This window comes from Triplophysa rosa, linkage group LG9, assembly GCF_024868665.1.
Source record: "Triplophysa rosa linkage group LG9, Trosa_1v2, whole genome shotgun sequence".
In the NCBI taxonomy this organism is placed as follows: domain Eukaryota; kingdom Metazoa; phylum Chordata; class Actinopteri; order Cypriniformes; family Nemacheilidae; genus Triplophysa; species Triplophysa rosa.
Genome location: NC_079898.1, coordinates 7,048,608 through 7,071,436, shown reverse-complemented (window position 1 = coordinate 7,071,436; position 22,829 = coordinate 7,048,608). Strand labels below are relative to the sequence as shown.

Here is a 22,829-nt window from a genome sequence, read left to right as displayed (position 1 = left end):
CAAAGGAGCGGTGAGTGTGGAGAGACCCATACTTTCTGAATTTCCCTCTACGTTCAAGCTGAATGCTGGCCGTCCGCCAGTCGGGTCGACATCTCGTCCCTCTGAATTTGAGATAGGAAGGGTTCAAGAGTGAAGTCGCCTCTGATTGTTCTTGGAATGTTCCGGTCATTTAAGAGGCAGGTAGGGTTGGCAATTCATGCTCTCGATTGCAAAGTCATTCCTGTCTGCTGATAGTCTGTCACGTTACACATCAAACAGCTAATGATTTAAAGTCTACACATCTGCGATGCATACTGTAGATTGTAAATGCACAAGTCAAGGTGTACGCACACGTTTGAGTGATGGGAGAAGTGTAGCTGCGTGGAAGTCAGGGCGGATAACGATGGGATTGTGCAAAAAGTGTTGTCTAGTCTGTTGGAGGCGTTTATGTTCCCTCACTATTGGAATGATGGGAGTAAATGACATCGTGAGACAAAGACCTTAACAACAGAGAGGGCCATCATGCATCAGGATGGAGTCATACAAGCAAACAAAATAAAAAAATGTGGATGCAAAGGGGGGATATCGGAGGGTGGGCCAGGGTGCAATCATAAGCAATATACATGACAATATACATACACAAGTATTTGCAATGGTAACATCAGGCTGTGGTTTTCCATATATTAAGCCTGGACAGGTAAGCGAGTATCTCTTTCATAAGTGTATGACCAAGCGCTACACAATCCTGCTCCTAACAGGACTTAATATTCTTTTTGAAAAAAAAAAACATTTGCTTGGGTGGATAAAGCACTTTTGTAAAGGCTCAAATATGGAAGCAAAGCTGTTTTCAATGGGATGTTCATGGGTATTTGTTTAAGAGGTATCGCTTAAAAATAAAGTGAGGATAAAGACAAAAGTGCAGTCGGGAATAATGGCCGTTTTCATTATGCTGGTGAACGCTTCCACAAAACAGCAAATGAACCATGTCAAAAGCTTTAGCCTCTCCATCCTTCTGTATGGGCATGGTCTTGGGTCCCACAAATAATTTAAAGGTCTTGACAACTAAAGCCAAGACAGTAAATCAGGCCTCCCCTTTGTAATTCTGTGATCGCTTTTGGGGAAACTATCTTCAATTCGCATCTGTGATACAAAAACACCTCTTTTCTAAGAAAACCGTTTCTGTCATTTGTTTACTCCATGACAGAAAAAGATTGTCATTCTCATTTGGCAAAACTCCCTATGCTTAGCAAAACCACTCGGTCTGTTATGAAAGAGCGGCCCACACAGGAGCAGGAGATCCAGCACAGGGTCACCGCCTCCGTTCTGAGCTTCATTTATCTTCAGTAACATGATTCATTTAGTTACGTGTGGCCCCCTTCGTGCCAAACACGTCAGAGAGAATGAATACATTTCCAGAGGCAGTGAATGGCACACGGTAGGAGCGCTCAAGCAGCAGAACAAATGGGATAAGAACATGCGGACAAATGCCTGGAGACACAAAGTGGAGGAAAATAAAAACAAAGACACAAATGAGCATACTTTGATAATTTGTAAACCTCGTCTCTTTCTAACAATCCAAATGTTGCTGTCAATGTGTGAAGATCGGGACGAATGAACTCTGGAAAGTGTTTGTGTGTGCGCATTTCGGTGGGACAGCGTGCATGGGAGCTCTCCACTGCTCTGTGGGCTGAATTGTTGCAGACAGTAAGGGAGGAAGAGAGGATGGAAAGAGGCCAAGGAATAGAGGGGTGGGTTACAGCAGGCAACAATTTTGGACCAAGACGAGAGGGACAGTTTAGGTGTGGTGGAGGGTGGCGTTGCTCCCCGGTCAGAGGGCTTCCTGGTTGGCCGTCAGGTACTCTTCTGCTCGCTTGTGAACTTCCAGAGCTTTTATAGTATACACGTCCTGTGGCAGCTCAGACTTTCTCCTCATCAACACCTTGTCTTTCTTGAGGTCTTTCATTCCCTAATAGAAACAACGTGACAATCATTGACAACAAGTGGGTTAAAGTGCAACATGTATGAGTGAATATGGTCCATTTGGAGTACAAAAAAATAGTTTTTTGTTGTTGATTTGATTGTACCTGTGAGGCTTCTGACTCAACAGTCTTCTTCAGAAGTTGAATGTCCTCAGCGGTAGGGGTCTCCGTCTCCATTGAATACGGGGGCATCCCTCCAGGACTTTCATTATACATCATATACTGCACGTACACACAAACACATCCACACAGTTTACACATCTACATACATTAAGCTTTTAAACAATGACAGAACGGTCTCAACCAATAGACGGTTTCAGCGGCAACAAAATAATCAAACGCTATGTGGCCCAAACGTAACTTCTGGCAGACCTCCGCAAAGAATCAATAACTGTTGAGTAGCTTTAATTTAATTTAATACAACTGATACACAAGAAAATATTCATATAAATTAAATATACAAGAAATTGTTATATTATAACCAAACACAGACCGAAAGTTCACTTCGGGCCAGCGCGTGCGTCCGATAAAACCATCTATAGACACTCGTCAACCAAATACAGGGTTTATGGTTGCAGTTTTGAAATTATTATGCTGTGTTCACACCAAACGCGAAGCATTGTGTTTATCACTCGTGGGAATAGTGTTATTTTCGTGAGAGTGACGTGTCAAACAGTGGATGTCAATGAGCTCTTCACGCGAATTTTGCACTTGAGTTTGGAACAATCTTTGCATTGACTTTGTATGTCATTTACTTGTGCAAATCGCTTAATTCCCGATTGGTGTGAACACAGCATTAGAATTACAGTGATAGGAATGGAATAGAATTAACTGATGCTGAAACGAGCATGTGTATATGATTTAACATGGCTTCAAATGTACCTCATCCAATCCGAATTTAGAATTTAGGTGAAAGCTGATCTGCTTTATAATATTAGTTTTACTGTTTGTAGTCTTTTGTAATAAACTGCCATTTGTTAAATTTGAAGATTTTGTTTTTGTCTGACAATTTTTAAACATGTTAAAACTAGGGTTGGGAATATAAAATCAATTCCAATTCGGAACCGAAAGGTTAGGAATCGGATCGGAATCTAAATCAGAATCAGAAGAGCTTTATTGCCAAGTGTGCTTGCACACACAAGGAATTTTCTTTGGTGTTGGAAGCTTCTAGTACAGACATTCAACACAATGACAATACAATAACAATACAATAGGAGGAATAAAGGAATAGGAATCGGATTCTCAAAATTAAATTTATTTAAAATGATTAATTCCTGTGTGCATATTTTCAGAAATGTGCTTGTGTTAACTTGTGATAAAGCACAGGAACAAGAAATATACCATAGTTTAATTATATTAACCATGGTGTAGTTACACTATGGTTATACAAATTGTAGTAATCAATCAAAACATGGTTGCCATGTGTTTATATACACAAAACGCTGCTCATAAATATATACATATTTGTTGCAAACCAGTGAATGAGAGGGCTAAATGACTATAAAGGTTGATATCTAAATGTTTTACTTCAACTGTGGAATCGAAACTGGGAATAGATAAGAATCGAAACCGATAAGCAGAATCAGAATCAATCAAATTCAACCGATACCCAATCCTAGTTAAAAAAGAGAAACGGTAACCCAAAAGGTAAGATGACAGAAAGTGACTAACCTCCTCTTGGGTCAGACCGGGTCGAAGCTGGACCTTTGTACTCTGAGGAAATCCAAAGGTTACGGTTAAAATCACACATATTCACATCATTCCTCATCAGATCCTAATTAAACTCAATTCTCTGTGTTTGCCATCAGAGCCCACACACTGCCGACTCGAGAGAGATGAACTGTGATAATTACACTTGTCGAGAGTAGTCTGGAGGTGATTAACTGCATTTAAACACACTTAGAAAACAAAACAATTAACCACAATGCAGTATTTAACTAAATCAGGTCGTTCTGTCACACAAAGCTTTAACAAATCAATGATAAGAGCAACGGCTGCATGCAGCTTGTATCTCAATTAAAATACACTTAAAAGGGTTCCCACTCTAAGCCAAATGTCAAATTCCCTCACTTTTCCCTGACTAAAAAGTTGAATTTCCATGACCTATAATGAATGAAACCCAGTCTTTGAAGTGGTCGTTTTTTAGCCAAAGCTCTTGAAACGTACATTTTCCTAGAATTTTGTCTTAGTTAAGAGCTACAGGTGACTGCGTTTGACTTAAGCGGGAAGGGAATAAAATGACGATGTGTAAAAAACACAATAAAAGAATACAGTATAGAAAACTTACATTTAGATCAATGGAAACTCTAATTTATAGTGACAAACAAAAATTCCATGATATTCCAGAAATTCCTTGACCCTGGGTGTTTTAAACCGCTGTGTTTCCCCAGAAGGTAAAAGGCCTGTACCTGAGGGTTCTGTTTCGCCAGCGCCTCAATTTTATGCCACATCTCTTCCCGCTCCTTCAGCTTATACTTCTCTCTGGGGACAGACAGTTAAGCAAAAGTTACGCTGCATCAGAGAATACAACTCACAACAAATGAGTATACACGGATGCATATGGCTGACCTGGTCACAAAACATGCTTAGTATGTCTACAGAGATCTGAGCGCACTATCTATATCCTCTCTTTGACTTACTTTTGCTTCTCAGCCTTGTATTGCTGAGTGCAGTCATCAAATAGTTTCTGGTTCATCTCCATAAAGAGCTTCAAAGCATTGTAGATAAGCCCGTGAATTGTCCTGCAGCAGAAAAGACAATATTAACAGTACATGAACCCAAGAAACACTAACATGTGACAAATGTTAGTTAGTTTTGTACATATGAAAGAGGCTTCATTTGTCATAGGGAAAAACAGTGGGGCAGTACTTGTTCCAGTGACTCTTGGAGTTCTTGTAGAGAGCGGGGAACATGATAGGCAGTATCTTGGCAGCGTTGTCACTGATCAAGCTCATGATGTACTCGTTGTTCCAGTAATACAATGCTCTTTCAGCAACCTGTAGCAATTAACATAGAAACACTTAACCGAATATCACATGACTACAATAGAAAACATGTCCGATATGCATATTGAATGTGTTAAAAACAGAAATTATGTTTATACTTCTATTGTCATCTCACACAATGCCTTAAGCTTAAACATCTTAAAAAGTCACATTCGGGTTTTGTAAGAATTTCATCATACCTGAAAGTGTGGACTTGATACACACTTGGCCAGTTGTCTAAACAGGGGCTCCATAACTTTAACAAATTCTGAGGGTTCGATGACATCCAGGATTTCCTCCAGCTCATTCAGAAACATCACTTCCTTAGGACTGTGGGTCTTGGGCCAGAACTTCAGCAGACCCATGATCACCTAATGTAGATAAAAGAGGAAGGTATGAGAGACGGGGAGGCAAAGATGGCTCATTTTTGGATCATTAAAAATGTATAGTAAAATTGTGCGAGATCCACCATGAATAGGGAAGTCATATGGAAAGAAATAAACTATGAATGTGCTATTAATAATGACATGGAACGGCAAAATATGTCAAGGTGGTGAAGTCTTACCGGCTCAGTGAGGCTGCTGTCCTTTTCCAAAAACTGCACCACACAGTAGGCCAGCTAAAAGAACGGGGGAAAAAAACAAAGACCGCAAAAACAAAGCACTGCTTGTAATATATTTTATTTTATTTACAAAACAAATATATTAAATTAATTTTAAATAATAAAAGCATTATATTTTGTATTCTGCAATTACATTTAGTCATCATAAGTCTCCGGGATACGTTTTAAATTTGATACTGTGCAAAGAAATGTGAGATTTGCCCTTTATTTGGAAAAAAGTGTGTAAAATGGCAAAGAAATCAAATGGTCAAAATTTTGTTTTACTAAACCAACAAATGCTTTAAAATGTTTTGCTTGTAAAATGTAATTGGGCTGTTTAGACTAAAAACTAAAAACAGTTCACTTGTTTTATATTTTGTAATTATATTTTAATTACTAGAAAAATGACATTCACACAATTCTAAGTAAATCTTATGTGTCCAAATACTTGTGGTACCTCTGTATTTAACCAAAATTCGAGAAGCGTTTTCGTCTTTTTCCACTATAGCAGGGAATGGTTTGTATGCTGATGTCAATAGTCAGACAAATGTCATGAACATTTGTGAGCGTACCTGTGGGTGATGGACGCTAAGAGACTTGACTTTGTGTAAAGGCAGTAGCACTCTGATGAGGAACATTTTGTGCTCTTCTTTCAGTGGCAGGGCAAAGCCATTGATTATGCTGCGTGAAGAACATGAGACTGGTCATGTGACAGACAGGTTCCCTCAGTTCAACAAAGAGTGAAAAGACCTCCTCTTCGGTTTGTCATGGCAACGCTGATACTGGTCTCACTCACCTTCCTAAGATTTCTAAGAGCTCAGCAATTCCATTGTGATGCTCCGTCTCGTATATAAACCTAGGAGATCAAGGACATCAGCTCAAGGTCATGCGAGTCTTTAAGGGCTACAAGCCTCACCTTTTCTAATTCTTGAAAATGAAAAACTCACAAATGAGTTAGAGACGACGTGCTTTTACAGTTTCTTTACATACTGTTACCGTTCAATATACTTACATACATACTGATCAATGACACATTTCATATAAAGTATGAGCGCTTGCCTGTAGAATATGTTGTTTATCTGCCTACGGATGTAAGCTCTCAGCCCTAAGAACTTTCCATAGATCCTGTGCAGGATGGTCTTCAGGAAGTCCCGTTCTCTTGGATCTTCACTGTCAAAAAGCTCCAGAAGCTGAAAATGAATAAAGTGACATTGAAGCAAGTCACAGGATGCTCCAACGGCTCCTGTAATAAACTCTTCCTCTCTCACTGATGCCGTCATGAAATACAAGCAAAATGACTTTCTGTGTAAACTCTTTGTTGACCCATTCTAACGCTAACTTTCAGAACAATTTACAAACAAATTGATTTGATTAGCGATTTTAAACCCACCCAAGCAAAAAACATACATTGACATTACATTTAGCCCAATATATTCCCTTGTTTCAAGTCCCTAAACTACTATTTTTACAGTAATATAAATGTCTTTATTCAGTTTTTTTTTTCACAACAAATTGTATAAAAACTGAGAACAGTTCTTTGATTTGTTTGAAACTAATTTATAAATAATAACATTATATGGGCTGTTCTACGCTGCTAATAATTTTCATGTAGGTATCCAAGTGTCGCATCTGTTTTACTGAATCCACTGGTAAAAAAAATCACACTCGTTAAATTCAGGAACCAGATGGCCTCAGTTTCCTCAACAACACTCAACAGTGCGTCACCTCCTCTGACGGTCTGCTTGCGAGGATAAATGTGATGAAGTTATATGGTTCTGAAACAGGTTACTCACCGACATTACAAACTTTTGGTCAATGTATTTTTTGGCAATATTAGGCTGGAAGTCCGGTGACTCCAGGAACCGTAAGAAGAATTCATATACCAGCTGAGGGAGGGAGGCAGAGAAGATGAGATAGTAAAAGGAATCGATCCTTATACATGATTCATGCATCAGCCAGAAACCTCTCTGCCATAAAAACAACAAATGGTTTTGGTTCTTCCACAAATGGACATTATCATATCAAAACGTTGACGCTGTTCCAAAAACAAGTGGAGCTGCTTCAGTCTATTGCTGACTGTACACAGGCTACCTTCATCCTATGATGGGACCTCATGAGCGATTGAAATGGAATGCTCGATTTAGGCAACCTATACATCATAACATAAAATCAGATTTAAAAAATCATCAATTCTTTTGGTTTTGAATGAAATGATTATAATAATTTTTGGATTAGCTTGGCAAAATGCATTGCAGCGTTGCCTTTCCCATAAAGAACAGATGTTCATTTGGTCAATAAAATGAATGCATTGGGAGCCTATGAGCGTTTTAAAACCTAGTGAAAGAGTTCTGTAACATCTCGGTTGGAAGCTCCATACACACCTGCAGGTGAGGCCAAGCTGCCTCCAGGGTAGGTTCATCCTCCTCAGGGTCAAACTCAGCTCCTGTTGGGTTGGAGGAGGGTGGCAGAGTCCTGAACAGGTTTACAGAAAACTGAAAAGAAAAAAATCATTAGCCATCAAGGACACGGACAGAGCAAGTGGCCATTTTAGAAAAAAGTGCTGCTTGACCAGTTGATGGGATTTTCTAAATATGACTAAGCCATTCAGACAACCCAGCAATATTTTTCTTTTTATTGCACATCCTTAGAACGTATTTATACGAGTAGTGTTATTATGAACATAGTATGTAGTATTTGCTCTAACACCTCTCTTGAATCCCAGTGACCTTTACCATCAAATCTGCACACCAAAAATTCTCCAAAAGCCTTAGTTATAGATGTTGTTCATGCATAACTTTAAGCATCAAAATGTCATCCTCCCTTAGATGTCCCTATGGATCCCAGCAAAATATGTATGACCTCAAATATCGACTCCATGTGAAGTGACAATCAAAGATAACATCCTGATTATTACTCTTGTCCCAAAATGGCTGACGGGAAGGACAGAAGCGTGACGACAGCGAGAGCTGCAGAGAGACGGATGATGCAATGTGCCTGGACCACAGTCACATAGTCTGGTGTCGCCTCACACATCCAGACACTAGAAGGGAGAGGGAAGCTCACGGACTTTGCAAATGCGACCGTGATTTGTGATTGGCCAAGCATGTTGGTAAACAGGCACTGGGTTTTGATTTATGACAGCCAATTACTCACAATTCCTAGGTGTACATTGACACTCGAGTAGATCTGGAGGAAATTTATTCTGGTCTGGTGAGTCATTATCTCTGCACTGGTCAGGAAAACTCAAAGATGATGTATCGTGCTAGACAAAGGTATGAACTTTAATATATTACGTTATATTCAAGCCTACCTCACAGCTTGAATAGAAGAGTGTGTCTTTTGTACAGGCAAATCAAAACGCAAGGTCTCAGGATGTGTTTTATTTAAGATGCATGTGTACATGCACAACTTGATTGTGAAAACAACTCATTTTTGCCATGTAATGCAGTTTTTCAACCACTGCTATCACTGTCAGTATTCATTTCCATTTACCTTTTGTTTTAAATCAATAGATTTCATCCTATTTTAATAAGATCAAGATCACTCCACGTCACTTCACTTTGAGACTCATGCTGTAAGTGCAGCTGAGGTATTAACCTAGTGTGTTCATGATACTGTGGGATCTCGGAATGGTATGAGAGGATTACCGTTGCCATAGAAACTGAATTAGACGTCCAATCTTCCATTTTAAAAATGATATCCATTACGTCCGAGAAGTTCGATTTTTTGACAACCAAAGCTGTAGTTCTTTGGTTCTCGATAGCGAGAGCAGCACATCGTGTAATCTGTGTCAGGGTGATGTGAATTAAGCCTTACATGGCTTATAAGCATCAGGCTTTACGTGTGCTTAAGAGAAACCCGTGCCCTCTCACCATTATGACAGCTTCAGGATAGATGGACTCCGTGACCACATCGCGGTTGTGTGTGATGTACTCCACCATTTCGTTGAGGCCGGCTCGCTTCACCTCCTTGTACTTGAGATCGCTCAGTGGATCGGTCACAAAGTCGAAAAGCACGCAGCACTGCCGCAGCTTCTGGACAAACAATTCTTCTCGGTCGATGGGCGGGGCATCTGGAACGAAAGAGGTGAGTGACATCTTTTAGGGCAAACTAGCACAACAAACCACCCTGGGCAGATATTGAAGACCATGTGCTTTCCCGAAGTACGTTTGAACGAGTTCCTATTTAGCAGGCTTCCTGCCACCTTAACTGTGAAGCTCATCTCTGTCTGTGTGTTGTCAACTGTGTGCTCCGAAGGTACCTGAAGAAAATAACACTGTTCTGCCAAGACAGCACACTGCTGCAATTACATTTGGCCCTTAATGGCTGACACAGAATCAGCTGACTAAGTACTACTACAATATAGTAGCATTAGGCCATGGTCACACAAGGCTTTGAGCATTGAAAATGACCCGAGGCCCTGCAATGAACATGGTAATATCATAAAGAAAGTCCTGCTTTTTTGAGGGGGATGATGAAATACAAAATGTACTCCTCTGGAGCACTGCACTATGTGGCTTTGAAGTGATCCAAAAAAAGCATTCGAAAACAAAAGTTGTGAGTGTTATTTTCTAAATGTGAAGTATAGCTGAGTGTGACCCACCAAGTAATGACCCACACAAATAAATCATTTCTAATAAACACTGCAACATCACGTTACAAAACTAGTAAATGTTGATTTTGATTTCATAGTGACTTAAAAATTAAACACTGAAATTAGGGTTGGGCCGATAGATGATGCCATCGTCCATTGCCGATGGCTGTAGACATCATGATGGTGAGCCGGCTCGCTGACGCCGTGATGCTTGCTGCTCTGTGCTGCAGGCTGCCAATCGCGTTGTAAACAAATATGAACAAAGCTAATGGGTATAAAACCTCACACTGTAAAGATCAGAATAGCCTGACTTTTTAACTGTGGAGCTCACGCTGTGTAAAGAGGACGTGCAGTACTCTTTTACTCTTAACGCATGACTGATGATATCCGATCGATGATATATAAGATATATCAGTCAATAAGATAAAGTATCAATTGGCATATTCCTAATAAATGGTGAACCCTTATTATAAACCAAAGAGAGAGAAAGAGCAGGAAAAGTGAACAGCTAGTGTATATAAAAAGAACTGTGACGGAGCACTGACTCTGCCCACACAAAGCTGACAATTCAGCAGCACACAGTCAAAAGTCTCACCCAGGGCCTATTTCATTATCTCCATGTCACAACCCAGCGAATCAAACTGGTATGTGACGGCAGCCCTGGAGCAGGACCATTTATCGCTCTCTGTACACACACGGCACACATCACACAGCTCAGGCCTATTGATTATTAGTTAATGAGCCCTGCGTTCCCTCCCGAGTCCTGCAGGTGGAAGACAGATCTGAGCACTGGAGGGACAGCCCTTATGAATATGCGACTGATTTAGCCCAGTACCAGACAGTGTTACAGACATGACTAACTGATACTGCAGCTTCTAATAAGGAAGGGATCCATCCATCCATCCATCCATCACTCACTTACTTTTGGTCCAAGGTTTCAAAACATGAACTGCTCACCTAGTGCATTTCTGAATTGTGTGTGTGCTTATACGTTCAGTTTGTTCACACTTAATCCAACAGATTTTCCATCTAACTAATCTGTGAGCAAAATATAGGGTGAATAAGGGTAACAGACACATCTTAATACTTGTAACTTTTGCAATGAAACTTGTCTTTTAATAAGGGCTGTCAAGTGATTAATAGAATAAATGTTTGTGTTTACATAATATGTCTGTCTACTGTGCATATTAATTTTGTTTTTATAAACACAAAAACATATACATGTATTTATTTATATTTACCATTAATTGAAATTATATATAAAAGTTTATTAGTTTTAATATTTTATATTTTTCTTCAATATATACATGTGTTTGTGTGTTTTTAAATACAAAATTAATATGCACAGTACACAGACATACATTATGTAAACATAAACTTTTATTCTGGATGCGATTTATCGCGATGAATCGTTCGACAGCCCTACTTTTAATACTTTAATACCTTTTTAATTTTAGTGCATCTAATTGTCAATAATCAACTTTAAACAATTCATATTAAAACCCAGTCAAAATATAGTTATGTTGGAACAAAAAAACTTACACAATATATAACATGCCAGATAAACTTAATCTACCCAACCAAACCAATTGACCGCACCATTCAACAAATGAACTAAGTCCCCACCAAGCGCACACAACAAGCAACATTTACTGTCTGTAAAGGCATCTCTAAAATTAGATTATAATGTGACTTCTGAGAAAGGCCTACAAAAACAACACTCACAACTTTTAAAGAGCACATGCAGTAACCCCAGGGCACAAAGATAGTACAAAAACAGCAGTAGTTTCGTGCAATTTTAGGGGTAAATTGAAAGGACATTGTATATTGGCATGAACAACTGGTCTTCTGTTGTTGTCGTTTTTGAGAGCATAGTCTTTTAAAAGTAAAGTGTTTACTCACTATCAGAGGCCTTACTTTCTTTTACACTCACAACAAAGAGAAGTAGATAATATTACCCATTAATCTTTTGTGTTACTCTCCTCGAACCCTAGAAGCTAAATACATATGGAGACACAATGCTAGACATAACCCGAAACTTTAGTATAAAAGATCATCCCATTATGGTTCACAATGTCTCACAGCAGACCTAGAATGAACCTCTGATAGAGGTTAACCCCACAGCTGAACATCAAACAGACATGGAAATTATCAATATTTATCAACCTGAATTGTTGACTATGGTCTAAATTTGGGATGCATATTACCACCCATATCTGTCATTTTTATGTTATCGATATCGGCCGATAAAAGCCGGTTAATTATGAATCATTTCCTCTGGTTGAACCACTTCAGGTGTATGCTGCTCAAAATTAAAATCAGTAAAAAGTTAGACTGAAGTTGTGGCTACTGAGAACAATTTTCTGGGTTGCAATGGAAGAACATATATAATTTGTTTATTAAATAAAACTTTTAACAGAAAATATTAAACAATAAAGAATCCATGCTCAGGCTCAGAAAAAAAAAATTAATACTTAAGTATTAAGAAACTGTATATTGGCCAATCTATCGGTTATCAACAGAATTATCAGTTATCGTTATCAGTCAAAATATACATATCTGTGCATCCCTAATCTAAATCAAATGTGATATGCATCATGTGAAAGGCATTGTGTAACTCTTAAAATAATGCAACATTCACATTAGTATGAGAGAAACTCCATATCGGCCCAAACACAGAGATGCTAAAATAGATTCTAAGGCCATATGATATTGCTTTATTAATAACTTATGCTTTTTGGCTCCTATGAGAATTTACACAAAAGACCGTATATAGGAATCAGAACTTACAGTATAATTGTTGCATTATTTATCTAAACCTGTAACATTTCAGGCACATTTTGCTTTTCACTCAGACTTTACAAGATTTTCATGCTATTTCAGTTGATGAAATGATGCTCTATATTTTTTATGCCTTGTATAATGGACAGTGTTTCTATTACATAAATATCAGTGTGGTATGTTGCTGCAGGTGACCACCGCATGACACAATTTTCTTCAATACACTGTGGAATAGACAAACATTTGTTTGAAAGCCTGTCATAGCTAAATCGATCTTAAGGAATAATATTGAATATATTCAATTCATTTTTGTAAATCATTTTAATACCTTAAAGAGTCCTCTTTTAACAATCATGTAAACTCGTAAATCGATACATTTATTTATAGAAACAAATTCTGTTAGTTTTCTATTAAAATGTGAATGAAAGGCACTGTTAAATCTGTCTCTTGTACTTTAGCAGTGACATAAGGACTGTGAAACTAGTCTAATGACATGCTCTTAAGGGACGTTAATGTGCAAATAAAGTACATAAAATCACTGTATAAAATGAAAATTGTCACACAAAAATATATCATCTAGCTCTAAAGCTTGTTTTAAGAAGTCATCGCAGAACTTATGTAACCCACTTGTCAGAACACAAAGAGAACAGAGCTCACAGGGAATTGATCTACTTACTCACAAAACCATAATATACAGACATAAAAATAAATGATGCATGCTGTAGTCTCTCTACATTAGTGAACTAAAGGTCGATATGGATATTTCTAAACATTACATGCCCACGTAATACCAACGCAAACTGGAATCGGGAATGATACAAAAATAATCAACGTACTGGGAAAACCATTGGTTTGAAAGGAATTCCTAGACAAACGTTTGCCTTGAATGAAGCTCACACACAAAGACAGGAAAAGGGAGACTTCAAAGCTTCCTCTGTTTGTTTGCCATGCGAACACCTAGAAACAGTGCCAGACAACTAGTGGCAGTGTTGTCTAGGCCAGAAACAAACACAGATACATAGAGCACTTTTCCACCATCGCGCCGAACCGCTGTAAGCACAGTCTGAAAAATGGTTACAGTTATGTTTCTGAGTCTGGTTCGACACAGCACGATTAAAAACTTTTCTCGGCTCGGAATCGCGCTAATGAATGCGCGCAGAGGAGTTAAAGCTCAGTCTCTTGTGTTACCAAGGCAGTGCGTGACGCGTTTGTGTTTACATTCTACAAATTTCCGTTATCAGCCCTGCGGAGGAAAAAGAAATCATTTACGTACCCGCTGGCATGGATCGGCACAGAGTGGAACAATTAAGCAACGAGAACGATTCGGCGCGATGGTGGAAAAGCGCTCAATGTTCTAATGCAGGTATCTGTTTGGCACCCTGCTAAGATAAGTGAATACTTGTAATGGTCAAGGCTCAACAAGAACGCTTATGACGCATTGAGCAGGCCAGAGTATTTAAGGATAGTGAAATTACAATGACTATTGTGGTAGTGGGTGTAGGCACAACTTTAAAACAAATCCCATCATAAACTATGGTCATTTTCTACACCTTTTAGAACCATTATCTTAAACCAATTAAGAGTTTAATTGTTGTAAAAAAACAACTGAAGAGCAAGTTGAAAGCGTGAACAAAACCTGTACTGACAGTGGTTAACTGCCATCTTCAGGTTGTTCAGCTCAGAGAGAACAGTTTAGTGTCACACTCTGAGTCAGAATGTGCTGATCATGTGTGGAAAATGACTTGTTTTGCACTCGCGCCTCAAAACCACTGATGCGCAACACAGATAGCAAAAATTCTACACCTAGTCTGTAGAAAAGCAGCTTTAAACAAATTGAAAACAAGAATAAATTTGAGGCCCTTGAGCCTGGATTACATCTCAAGTAATCCGATCAGAGGTGAACAACACAAAATACAGGTGTAAAAGTCCAAACCACATTCTGCGGCCATCAAAACAGTATTACATTGCATTTCCAGTCATCTAAAAAAATTAGACTGTAAATCGTATTATATTGTATTGTCATTGTGTTGAATGTCTGTACTAGAAGCTTCCAACACCAAAGAAAATTCCTTGTGTGTGCAAGCACACTTGGCAATAAAGCTCTTCTGATTCTGATTCTGATTCTGATCTAATTGCTGGTGGGATGCATCAGTGTGCACTACAAACGTCTTAGAGTAATAAGATAAACACAGCCTAAGAAACCATAAAAGTGGAAGGAGTTTAGACAATTAGAAGCATTCCTTGCGAGAAGTCTTACATACACAACAACAGATTCTTCTTCAGGTCTAAGAAATCTTTTGTGAACACGGACTGTTCATGCAATGTTCAGTTTGAAGTGGTTTCTACCTTTGAGTGCAGGGAGTTTCTGCAGCTCCCGGTTCTTGCTGAGGTTGAATCGTGATGAGCTCTGTCTGCGCTCCTTCTTTACGATCTGTGGCCCACCTGAGTACTTGATTTTGTTGAGCTGAGTAGGTGGAGGAGTGCTATTGCTCGGACGCTTGCTGGCAGTCTGCTGGGCCTGAAAAAACACAACATAACATACAGAATGAAAGTGGGCATGTTTAACAATTCTATGCAATTATACCATTTTGGTCACAGGAGACTCTAATGACTACTGAAAGCAATCATAAAGAAATGACATAGCGCTTCAAAAGAAAAAATGAAATACTGACACACAAGACTGGCAACAATTAAAATATTTGACTGTTGTGACAGACATTATGGTCAATAGCCTGCTGGGGCTTGCTGGGAATTTCTGACTATGTGTGAGCTCTGAAGGAGTATGAGTGATCTGTTTTATGGTAAACACTGATGCCAAACTTTACCAAATTTTGGAGATCGTAATATGGTTTTGGTTTCAATGTATTTTGGCTCCAAATGTTAGCTGAAAATTGTCATTTTGATCCCACTCCAAAAAAAACCCAGTCCTCAGTGCTATTTTGGCTCTATGCATCATTCAAGTATATTTTTAATCATACAATATCAAAGTAATACATTTTAGCTGTCGAACACTGATTGAATTGACATGGAATAACCCATGTGAGCCTAAACACTCATCATGTTTTCTTTACCAGTGTATCCCAATTACGTTTGATAATGACAGCAATTTGTTTGCTATAAAAATCTTATAAAATGTAGACACTGCTCAAAATGTTAAATATCGGATTGGATTTTGTACATTTCGCAGACAAATGACTCAATGAAATGATTGTAACACAAAGCAGCACCACATCAGTCAACAATCTGCAAAGCAACTAATCCCTGGAAGATGAAGTCCACACAAGCCTAACCTACATACCTCCTTATTACCATATCTAGATTCAGCCCGCATTAAACATTCATGACAGTAGCCTGAGCCACACTATCAAATAAATGTGTGTCGATCATGCAAGATGAGTGTCACCATTTTGACCATAGGTAAGAAGTACAGCATTGCTATCAGGCGACTGGTCGCAAACAAAATACGCCATTTAGAAAAACAGCTCCCAAACAAAGTAAATTATTCAGAGATGTCTCATTTATTATAAAAACACAGGATTAAAGCTAAACCAAACTGCATTACAAGCATAATGACTGAAGACTCAAACTATACCCAAAACTGTAGATAAGCAACATGTTGCCATGTGACTTTCCTCAAAGACAAAAGGTTTATGTAACCGGTTCACAATATGTATTGTTGAAGGAATAAAGACTGTAAAAAAGGAGGCAATGTCCAAACAACAATGCAAGGGAGTGCGTGTATGCGTGTGTAAATAGCCTGCTGCTGTGGGACACATGTCGAGGCCTGCCCATAACATTGCAGAGATGGCCTCAGTAACAGGGGTTCCATGATGGAGCCAGACTTAAAATAGACCAAATCAATAAACTTCACTCTATGCTACGTCAAGCTCTCTGCTCACTCATTCCAGCCATCAGTAACACTCTCGCTGAGGAACACTAATATCTGAGCACCTATTACATCACAATACAACCACAGAAATAGATGGATGCAACTGAATTGAACTGACACTTCGCTAAAAACACGAATTATCTAGCACATCACTGCTGTGCTCTGTGAAGGCAGCAAAAAAAGTAAAAACTGGATTCTTTTCCTTCAACACGTCAAATGCTTCTTTGCTAGGGTCTAAAAAACAAGTTAGACTGGATGCCAATACCACAGCAACAAAAAGGAACAAACACAGCAACACAAAGCATGAATTGAACTGAACAAACGAGTCTATTTGGCAGAATATTATATAAAAAAATTAAAAACTAATTTCCAAAGCAGAGACACTACAGCCTACATTAGACACCTACTAGAAAATAATATTACTGGAGCGGATAGTTCAGCTGAATGTAAAACCTCACTGGGCCAAAATCCAGTACACTTCATACCAAATATTCTCTCAATACAGGTAGATTGTTGGGACACAGTTTTCCTGACTTCATTTTTTTGGACCATGTATCACGAAGGAACATGTATTACAAAATTCCACTAGCATGCCCATTGCCCAACACAACTTTGTATATTGAATCTTGACCTACTACCTCAAATAAATTATGCGTGATCTACTTTCTGCACATCCACTCTGTAATTCCTCACAGGAAACTTTAATTAAAGGTTATAGAACTTGGAGCAATTGTTCATTATTGTGTCATTTTTCACTCCAAATGAAAAGCTGCATGGTATCTTACAAAACTAGTCAATGTGACGACATAAGTGTGTACTGCTTTTGCTTTTTGTAATAGTGAATACAGTGCTACACAGATTTACAGGAACTATTTCCCCAGGCAGGGAGTACACAAATTGACAGTAGCGAAAACTTGTCAGAGTAGCATGGGGGGGGGCCGTCTTTGCGAAGGGCCAATCATTAGTGTGCCAAAACAAACCTGCTACTGTGAAGGTAAGCTGTATGTAACGCAACATAAGTAATGACTTTTGGAGGTTTTATAAAAAAAACAAGGATGACAAGCTGTCAACAAGGACTGCAGTATTTACTTCACATATTACCATGCATAATTAATGTTGCCTTGCAATTGAAACAGTTTTGCTTTTTGTACCCTAAAGAGCAAAAAAGCCCAGCTACAAAACTTAATAGACAGCAATTTTCGGTGCCAACATAAGCAATAACTACATTCGTTTTCATCTTTACCTCTTCTGAATTTTCAGTGCCAGCATCCTTTCCGCCTCCAGCATTACTGTTCTTTGTGCTGCTTTTTGCAGATTTGGTGGGTTCCTGCAAAGACCACAAATAGAAGAAATGAACAAACATCTGGGATCTGATTTAACACTCACTGAGCGGCACTTTTAAATGCACCTTTCAAGTTTCAACATATCAAAATGGGGCCTTATGGGATGGTCTGCACACAGGCCAAATCATGCTGCATTCATTCGACAGGGCTGTTATGACAGGTGCTGGCATACAGCAGCTAAAGTTACACACTGAATCAGGCAATGACATGCACTAATTGAACAGTTCTGGGAATTACACACGTAACGTTAGTGACAAACTTCATTTTGGTATCGAGCGTTTATATAACGATGCCCACTGCTCATCCGCTACTTCTGTCCACTAAAACACTGACTCATGCAGGGACAGGAGACATGTTTGTCCACACCGCTCGCTTATACTGCAGTCTGACAACTAATGCGCCTTCCTGTTCGCATATTAACGGCCGCTCATAATCTTACTAAAGGAAACTGATTTGTAAAGAGCGGTTAATGTATCGATCATAATAATTCTCCACACATGTATCACATTTTTTTGGTTAAAAACACGCCCCGTTGCGGTGATTAAATCGCTTCATTAAAATATCTATGATTAGATAACTGTCAGTATTTTGACTGAACACACAGACACAAATGCGCCCTTAGCGGGCTAACGTTAGTGGCTAGCGCGGCCTTCACTAACATAACCAGTAAATGTTGCAGAATAATTCATTCGTGAACTAATATCCCATACGCATTTATTTAACACAGACGAGGCGTTACGCTCTTGACAACGTAATTTGTACTTTACCTTATCTTTTTTTGTTTTATTCGGCATTTTGCAAATGTTGTCTTTAGCCGTGCCTCCGTGATAGGCTTCCCTTGCACTCGGGCTCTCGCGCACTCTGTTACCTCCAGCTCCCCGCGCCCTCCTGCACCAGCAAATAATCTGATTGGACCAAACTCTGCAGAACTACCTAGTAACAGCGCAACGGATTTTTCCTATTGGGCACTCCTTGCAGCAGACCGTCTTGAGCTTTCTGCACTGGGTACTGGCTGCGACGAGGAAGGGGAGTACAGCTGTTGTTGACGACTCCTGTTTTATCAGTCGTCTGAAGGTGCTCACATTAGAGGAATTGATTGATGATGGTGACGTTGCCGTCAACATGTTTATATGTGAGAATATGTTAATCTGAAGTGGATCTTTCTTGACTGCTTTGAGCAAAATGATGTAGCCTGTCCTGAACCCTTATGTCCTTTGTTGTATGCAATTGTTGCAGGACCAGCTTCAGAAAAATGTCATCAGATTATAAAGAGTGTATTAAGTTGCAAGCGCATGACTTAAATTAATTAGTGATTATTATAGTTACTAATATGGAGGACTAAACCTGCAAAAATTATAAATAAATAAATGTATAAATAAATATATAAACGAATAAATGTAATAATATGAAAATAAATAAAGGAATGAATGGTTTGATAAAACAAAATAATTCGTTTTAGCTATTATTGATCTTAGCTTTATCTTTTCTTTTCATTTTTAAATTGATTTATTATTTTTTGTGTCCATTTTTTTTTAGATTATTTTATTTATCATTTCCTTTTATTTTTACATTTATTTATTTATACGTTTATTTATTTTTATATTTATTTATTATCGCATGTATTTATTTCCACTTTTATTTATTTATTCTTGAATTTATTCTTACTTTTCTGTGTCTTGTATGATAATTAGATGGGTTGGTCTTGCCTACTATTGGTTCAGCGTAGATTGAAGCGTTTGATCGATTACTCTTGACTTGTTTTGGACTAACGTCACGTCACTCACTGATCGTTTGCTTCGTGTATAACGTTAAGTAACTGTGGCGGGCGCACAATTAGCTAGAGAGTTACAGCATTTAGCCAATGAAGTCGATAACCATGCATCAAATGACTGCGTGTCATTCAGATTAGATGCACTTATTGATGATTTATTACAGATTGACGGCGAGATAAATGACAAAGTTCTTCCTCAGTTGTTAGCCTCTTTGCAGCACATTCAAAGTCTGTGCGAGTCAGAGGGTGCTATGGTGGTGTTTAGAGTTCAACTGGTGAAAATCATAAAGCACAAAATGTAATAAGGTTTAACTACACAGATGAGTTTGTAAACCGAAGTCGCAAGCTAACGCTTTGTCAAAGTGATAGTTATAAGCAGCCTTTCGGTTAGAAAAAGCGTAAAGATTTAATGTAACATAATGTAAATGAATTGAGACATAGTGAACTTAAGTCACAAGTTAACACGGTAGTAATGAGCATCGTTCTTTCACTACAGGGGCCATCAAATGGAAACCATTCCTTCTAAAAAGACGTGGTTACTAAACGGTACTCGTAAACTTTACTACATTTCATAAGAGATAAATAACACAGAGGTCACAAGTTAACACGGGCATATTCCCTTGATTCATCCAGCTGCATATTGTTTTGTGACATCTTGATATTATTGCAAAGATCCGCAGCAACTAACCTTGCGAAATAGCTTAGTGTGATTGTTACCGTAGTGACACGCTGCCTCGCTTTATTGCATGGGTACGAATTCCGTGTCAAGTCGCTTTATTTGTTTTTTCACCTCGCTTCAGCCGTTACGGGCGATCATACCAATAATTTGCAATCTTAACAAGAATGTCAAAATCATGTAACAAGAAAGTCTGTGTTTATTAGACATCTTAATATTAAGTCGTCTTGTGCTTTCAGAATCGACGAATCTGGTGAGGTCGTTCATGCACCTCTTTGGCGGAGGACCTGTAACCGGAACTTGGTCACCACCTTAGCACCCACTGACTCGCACAGATTTTGAAGAACTTTGTCATTTATCTCGCCGTCAATCTGTAATAAAACATCAATAAGCGCACCTAATCTAAGTGACACACAGTCATTTGATGCATGGTTATCGACTTCATTGGCTAAATGCTGTAACTCTCTAGCTAATTGTGCGCCCGCCATAGTTACTTAACGTTATACACGAAGCAGACGATCAGTGAGTGACGTGACGTTAGTCCAAAACAAGTCAAGAGTAATCGATCAAACGCTTCAATCTACGCTGAACCAATAGTAGGCAAGACCAACCCATCTAATTATCATACAAGACACAGAAAAGTAAGAATAAATTCAAGAATAAATAAATAAAAGTGGAAATAAATACATGCGATAATAAATAAATATATAAATAAATAAACGTATAAATAAATAAATGTAAAAATAAAAGGAAATGATAAATAAAATAATCTAAAAAAAAATGGAAAAAAAAAAAAAAAAAAAAAATTAAAAAAATGAAAAAAAGTTGAGGCTAAGATCAATAATAGCTAAAACGAATTATTTTGTTTTATCAAACCATTCATTCCTTTATTTATTTTCATATTATTACATTTATTCGTTTATATATTTATTTATACATTTATTTATAATTTTTGCAGGTTTAGTCCTCCATATACTGAGTGATCATTAGTTTGATTATGAGTAATATTATGACTTTATTCACTTCCAAAACAAGCCATTGTTAAATACATACAGGACATAATTGTCTTCTAACTGTTGTCTTAAACAAACCATGTTTTAAATAGATACTCTTTGACTTGGACTGATTATCTTTTAAAAACTTTACAGTGTCTCAAATATTTCATTTCATGTTTGTATCCCAGATATACAATATAGTTATTTTGTATGATACTACTAATTTTACTTACCTACTCGCAAGCCATGGAGTATGATGATCCATAAAGTGGCCTCGACTGAATGACAGGAAATTAATGTCTTGTTGAATTTGAAGTTTGATTTTTGAAAATTTCCAAACCTGTATCAATTTCTTTGTTTGGTTGGACACAAAGAAAATTCTTTGGAAGAATATTCACTGATTTCTGGGCCATCATTAAATACCATAGTAGAAAAAATATTGTGTAATATTTTTGTTCCGTTTAACACAAAATCAAATATTTACAATAATTTAGGAAAACAAACAGTTCTGGGTCACGTTTGATTACGATTTTCATGTTTTCTACTATGGTTGTCAATGGTGCCTAAGAATTCTCAGTCAATAACATTTTTCTAAATATCTATTTTTGTGTTCAGCCGAACAAAAAAACAACAAGAAATCTATACATGTTTGGAACAACTTGAGGTTGAGTAATTCATTTTTGAGTTAACTATTCCTTTAATAGCATAAAATATAATCTTAAAAGTATTTTTTTTAACATCCCCACGGAAGTATCTACCGCCATCTACTGAGGTAATATAACCATACGTATACTCAAGAGTACGGAGACTTTTTGGGGCTGTCCAATTTTGCCTTGAACCATAATCCGCCCATTGGGACCAAACTATATACAGTGTCATACAGTCTGTCATAAAACCTGATATGAAACCGTGTGCCTTGACATTTGCTCAACTGTTGACATAGCTTAAGTCAAATACCACAAACCCAACACACACAAAATAATTCCTTCACAAGCATTTTATTTGAAACGCGAGAAATCATTTTCCAATTAAATTGCTTTGTGGGCAAATTATATTGATTGTAAGTTGTTATTAATAAAAAATGGTTTCACCCAAGCTATTTCTAAGACTAGTTGGTAAAGGTTATTACCTAATGATGAATGTACTTTAAATAACCAAAACAGAGTGTAGTACTTACCGCTTCATCTGTGCTTGTAGTTTCTTGCTATCTGCCGATGCCATTTTCAGCTGTTATTTT

General features: G+C 38.0%; 1 protein-coding gene across 1 annotated transcript; it reads right to left on the bottom strand.

Moving 5' to 3' along the window:
• Positions 1 to 75: 75 nt before the first annotated feature.
• On the bottom strand, positions 76 to 19,043 carry ppp2r5d (protein phosphatase 2, regulatory subunit B', delta). Its single transcript, XM_057342585.1, has 17 exons — positions 18,918 to 19,043; positions 18,051 to 18,134; positions 15,265 to 15,436; positions 9,416 to 9,615; positions 7,925 to 8,035; positions 7,337 to 7,429; positions 6,603 to 6,733; positions 6,340 to 6,399; positions 6,116 to 6,224; positions 5,508 to 5,561; positions 5,143 to 5,313; positions 4,827 to 4,954; positions 4,598 to 4,699; positions 4,367 to 4,439; positions 3,630 to 3,671; positions 2,064 to 2,180; positions 76 to 1,945 (listed from the first exon to the last, which is right to left on the bottom strand). The coding sequence occupies exons 1-17, from the start codon at positions 18,942 to 18,944 to the stop codon at positions 1,808 to 1,810; spliced, it is 1,812 nt and encodes a 603-aa protein (XP_057198568.1). The 5' UTR covers positions 18,945 to 19,043; the 3' UTR covers positions 76 to 1,807.
• Between the last annotated feature and the right edge of the window lie 3,786 nt (positions 19,044 to 22,829).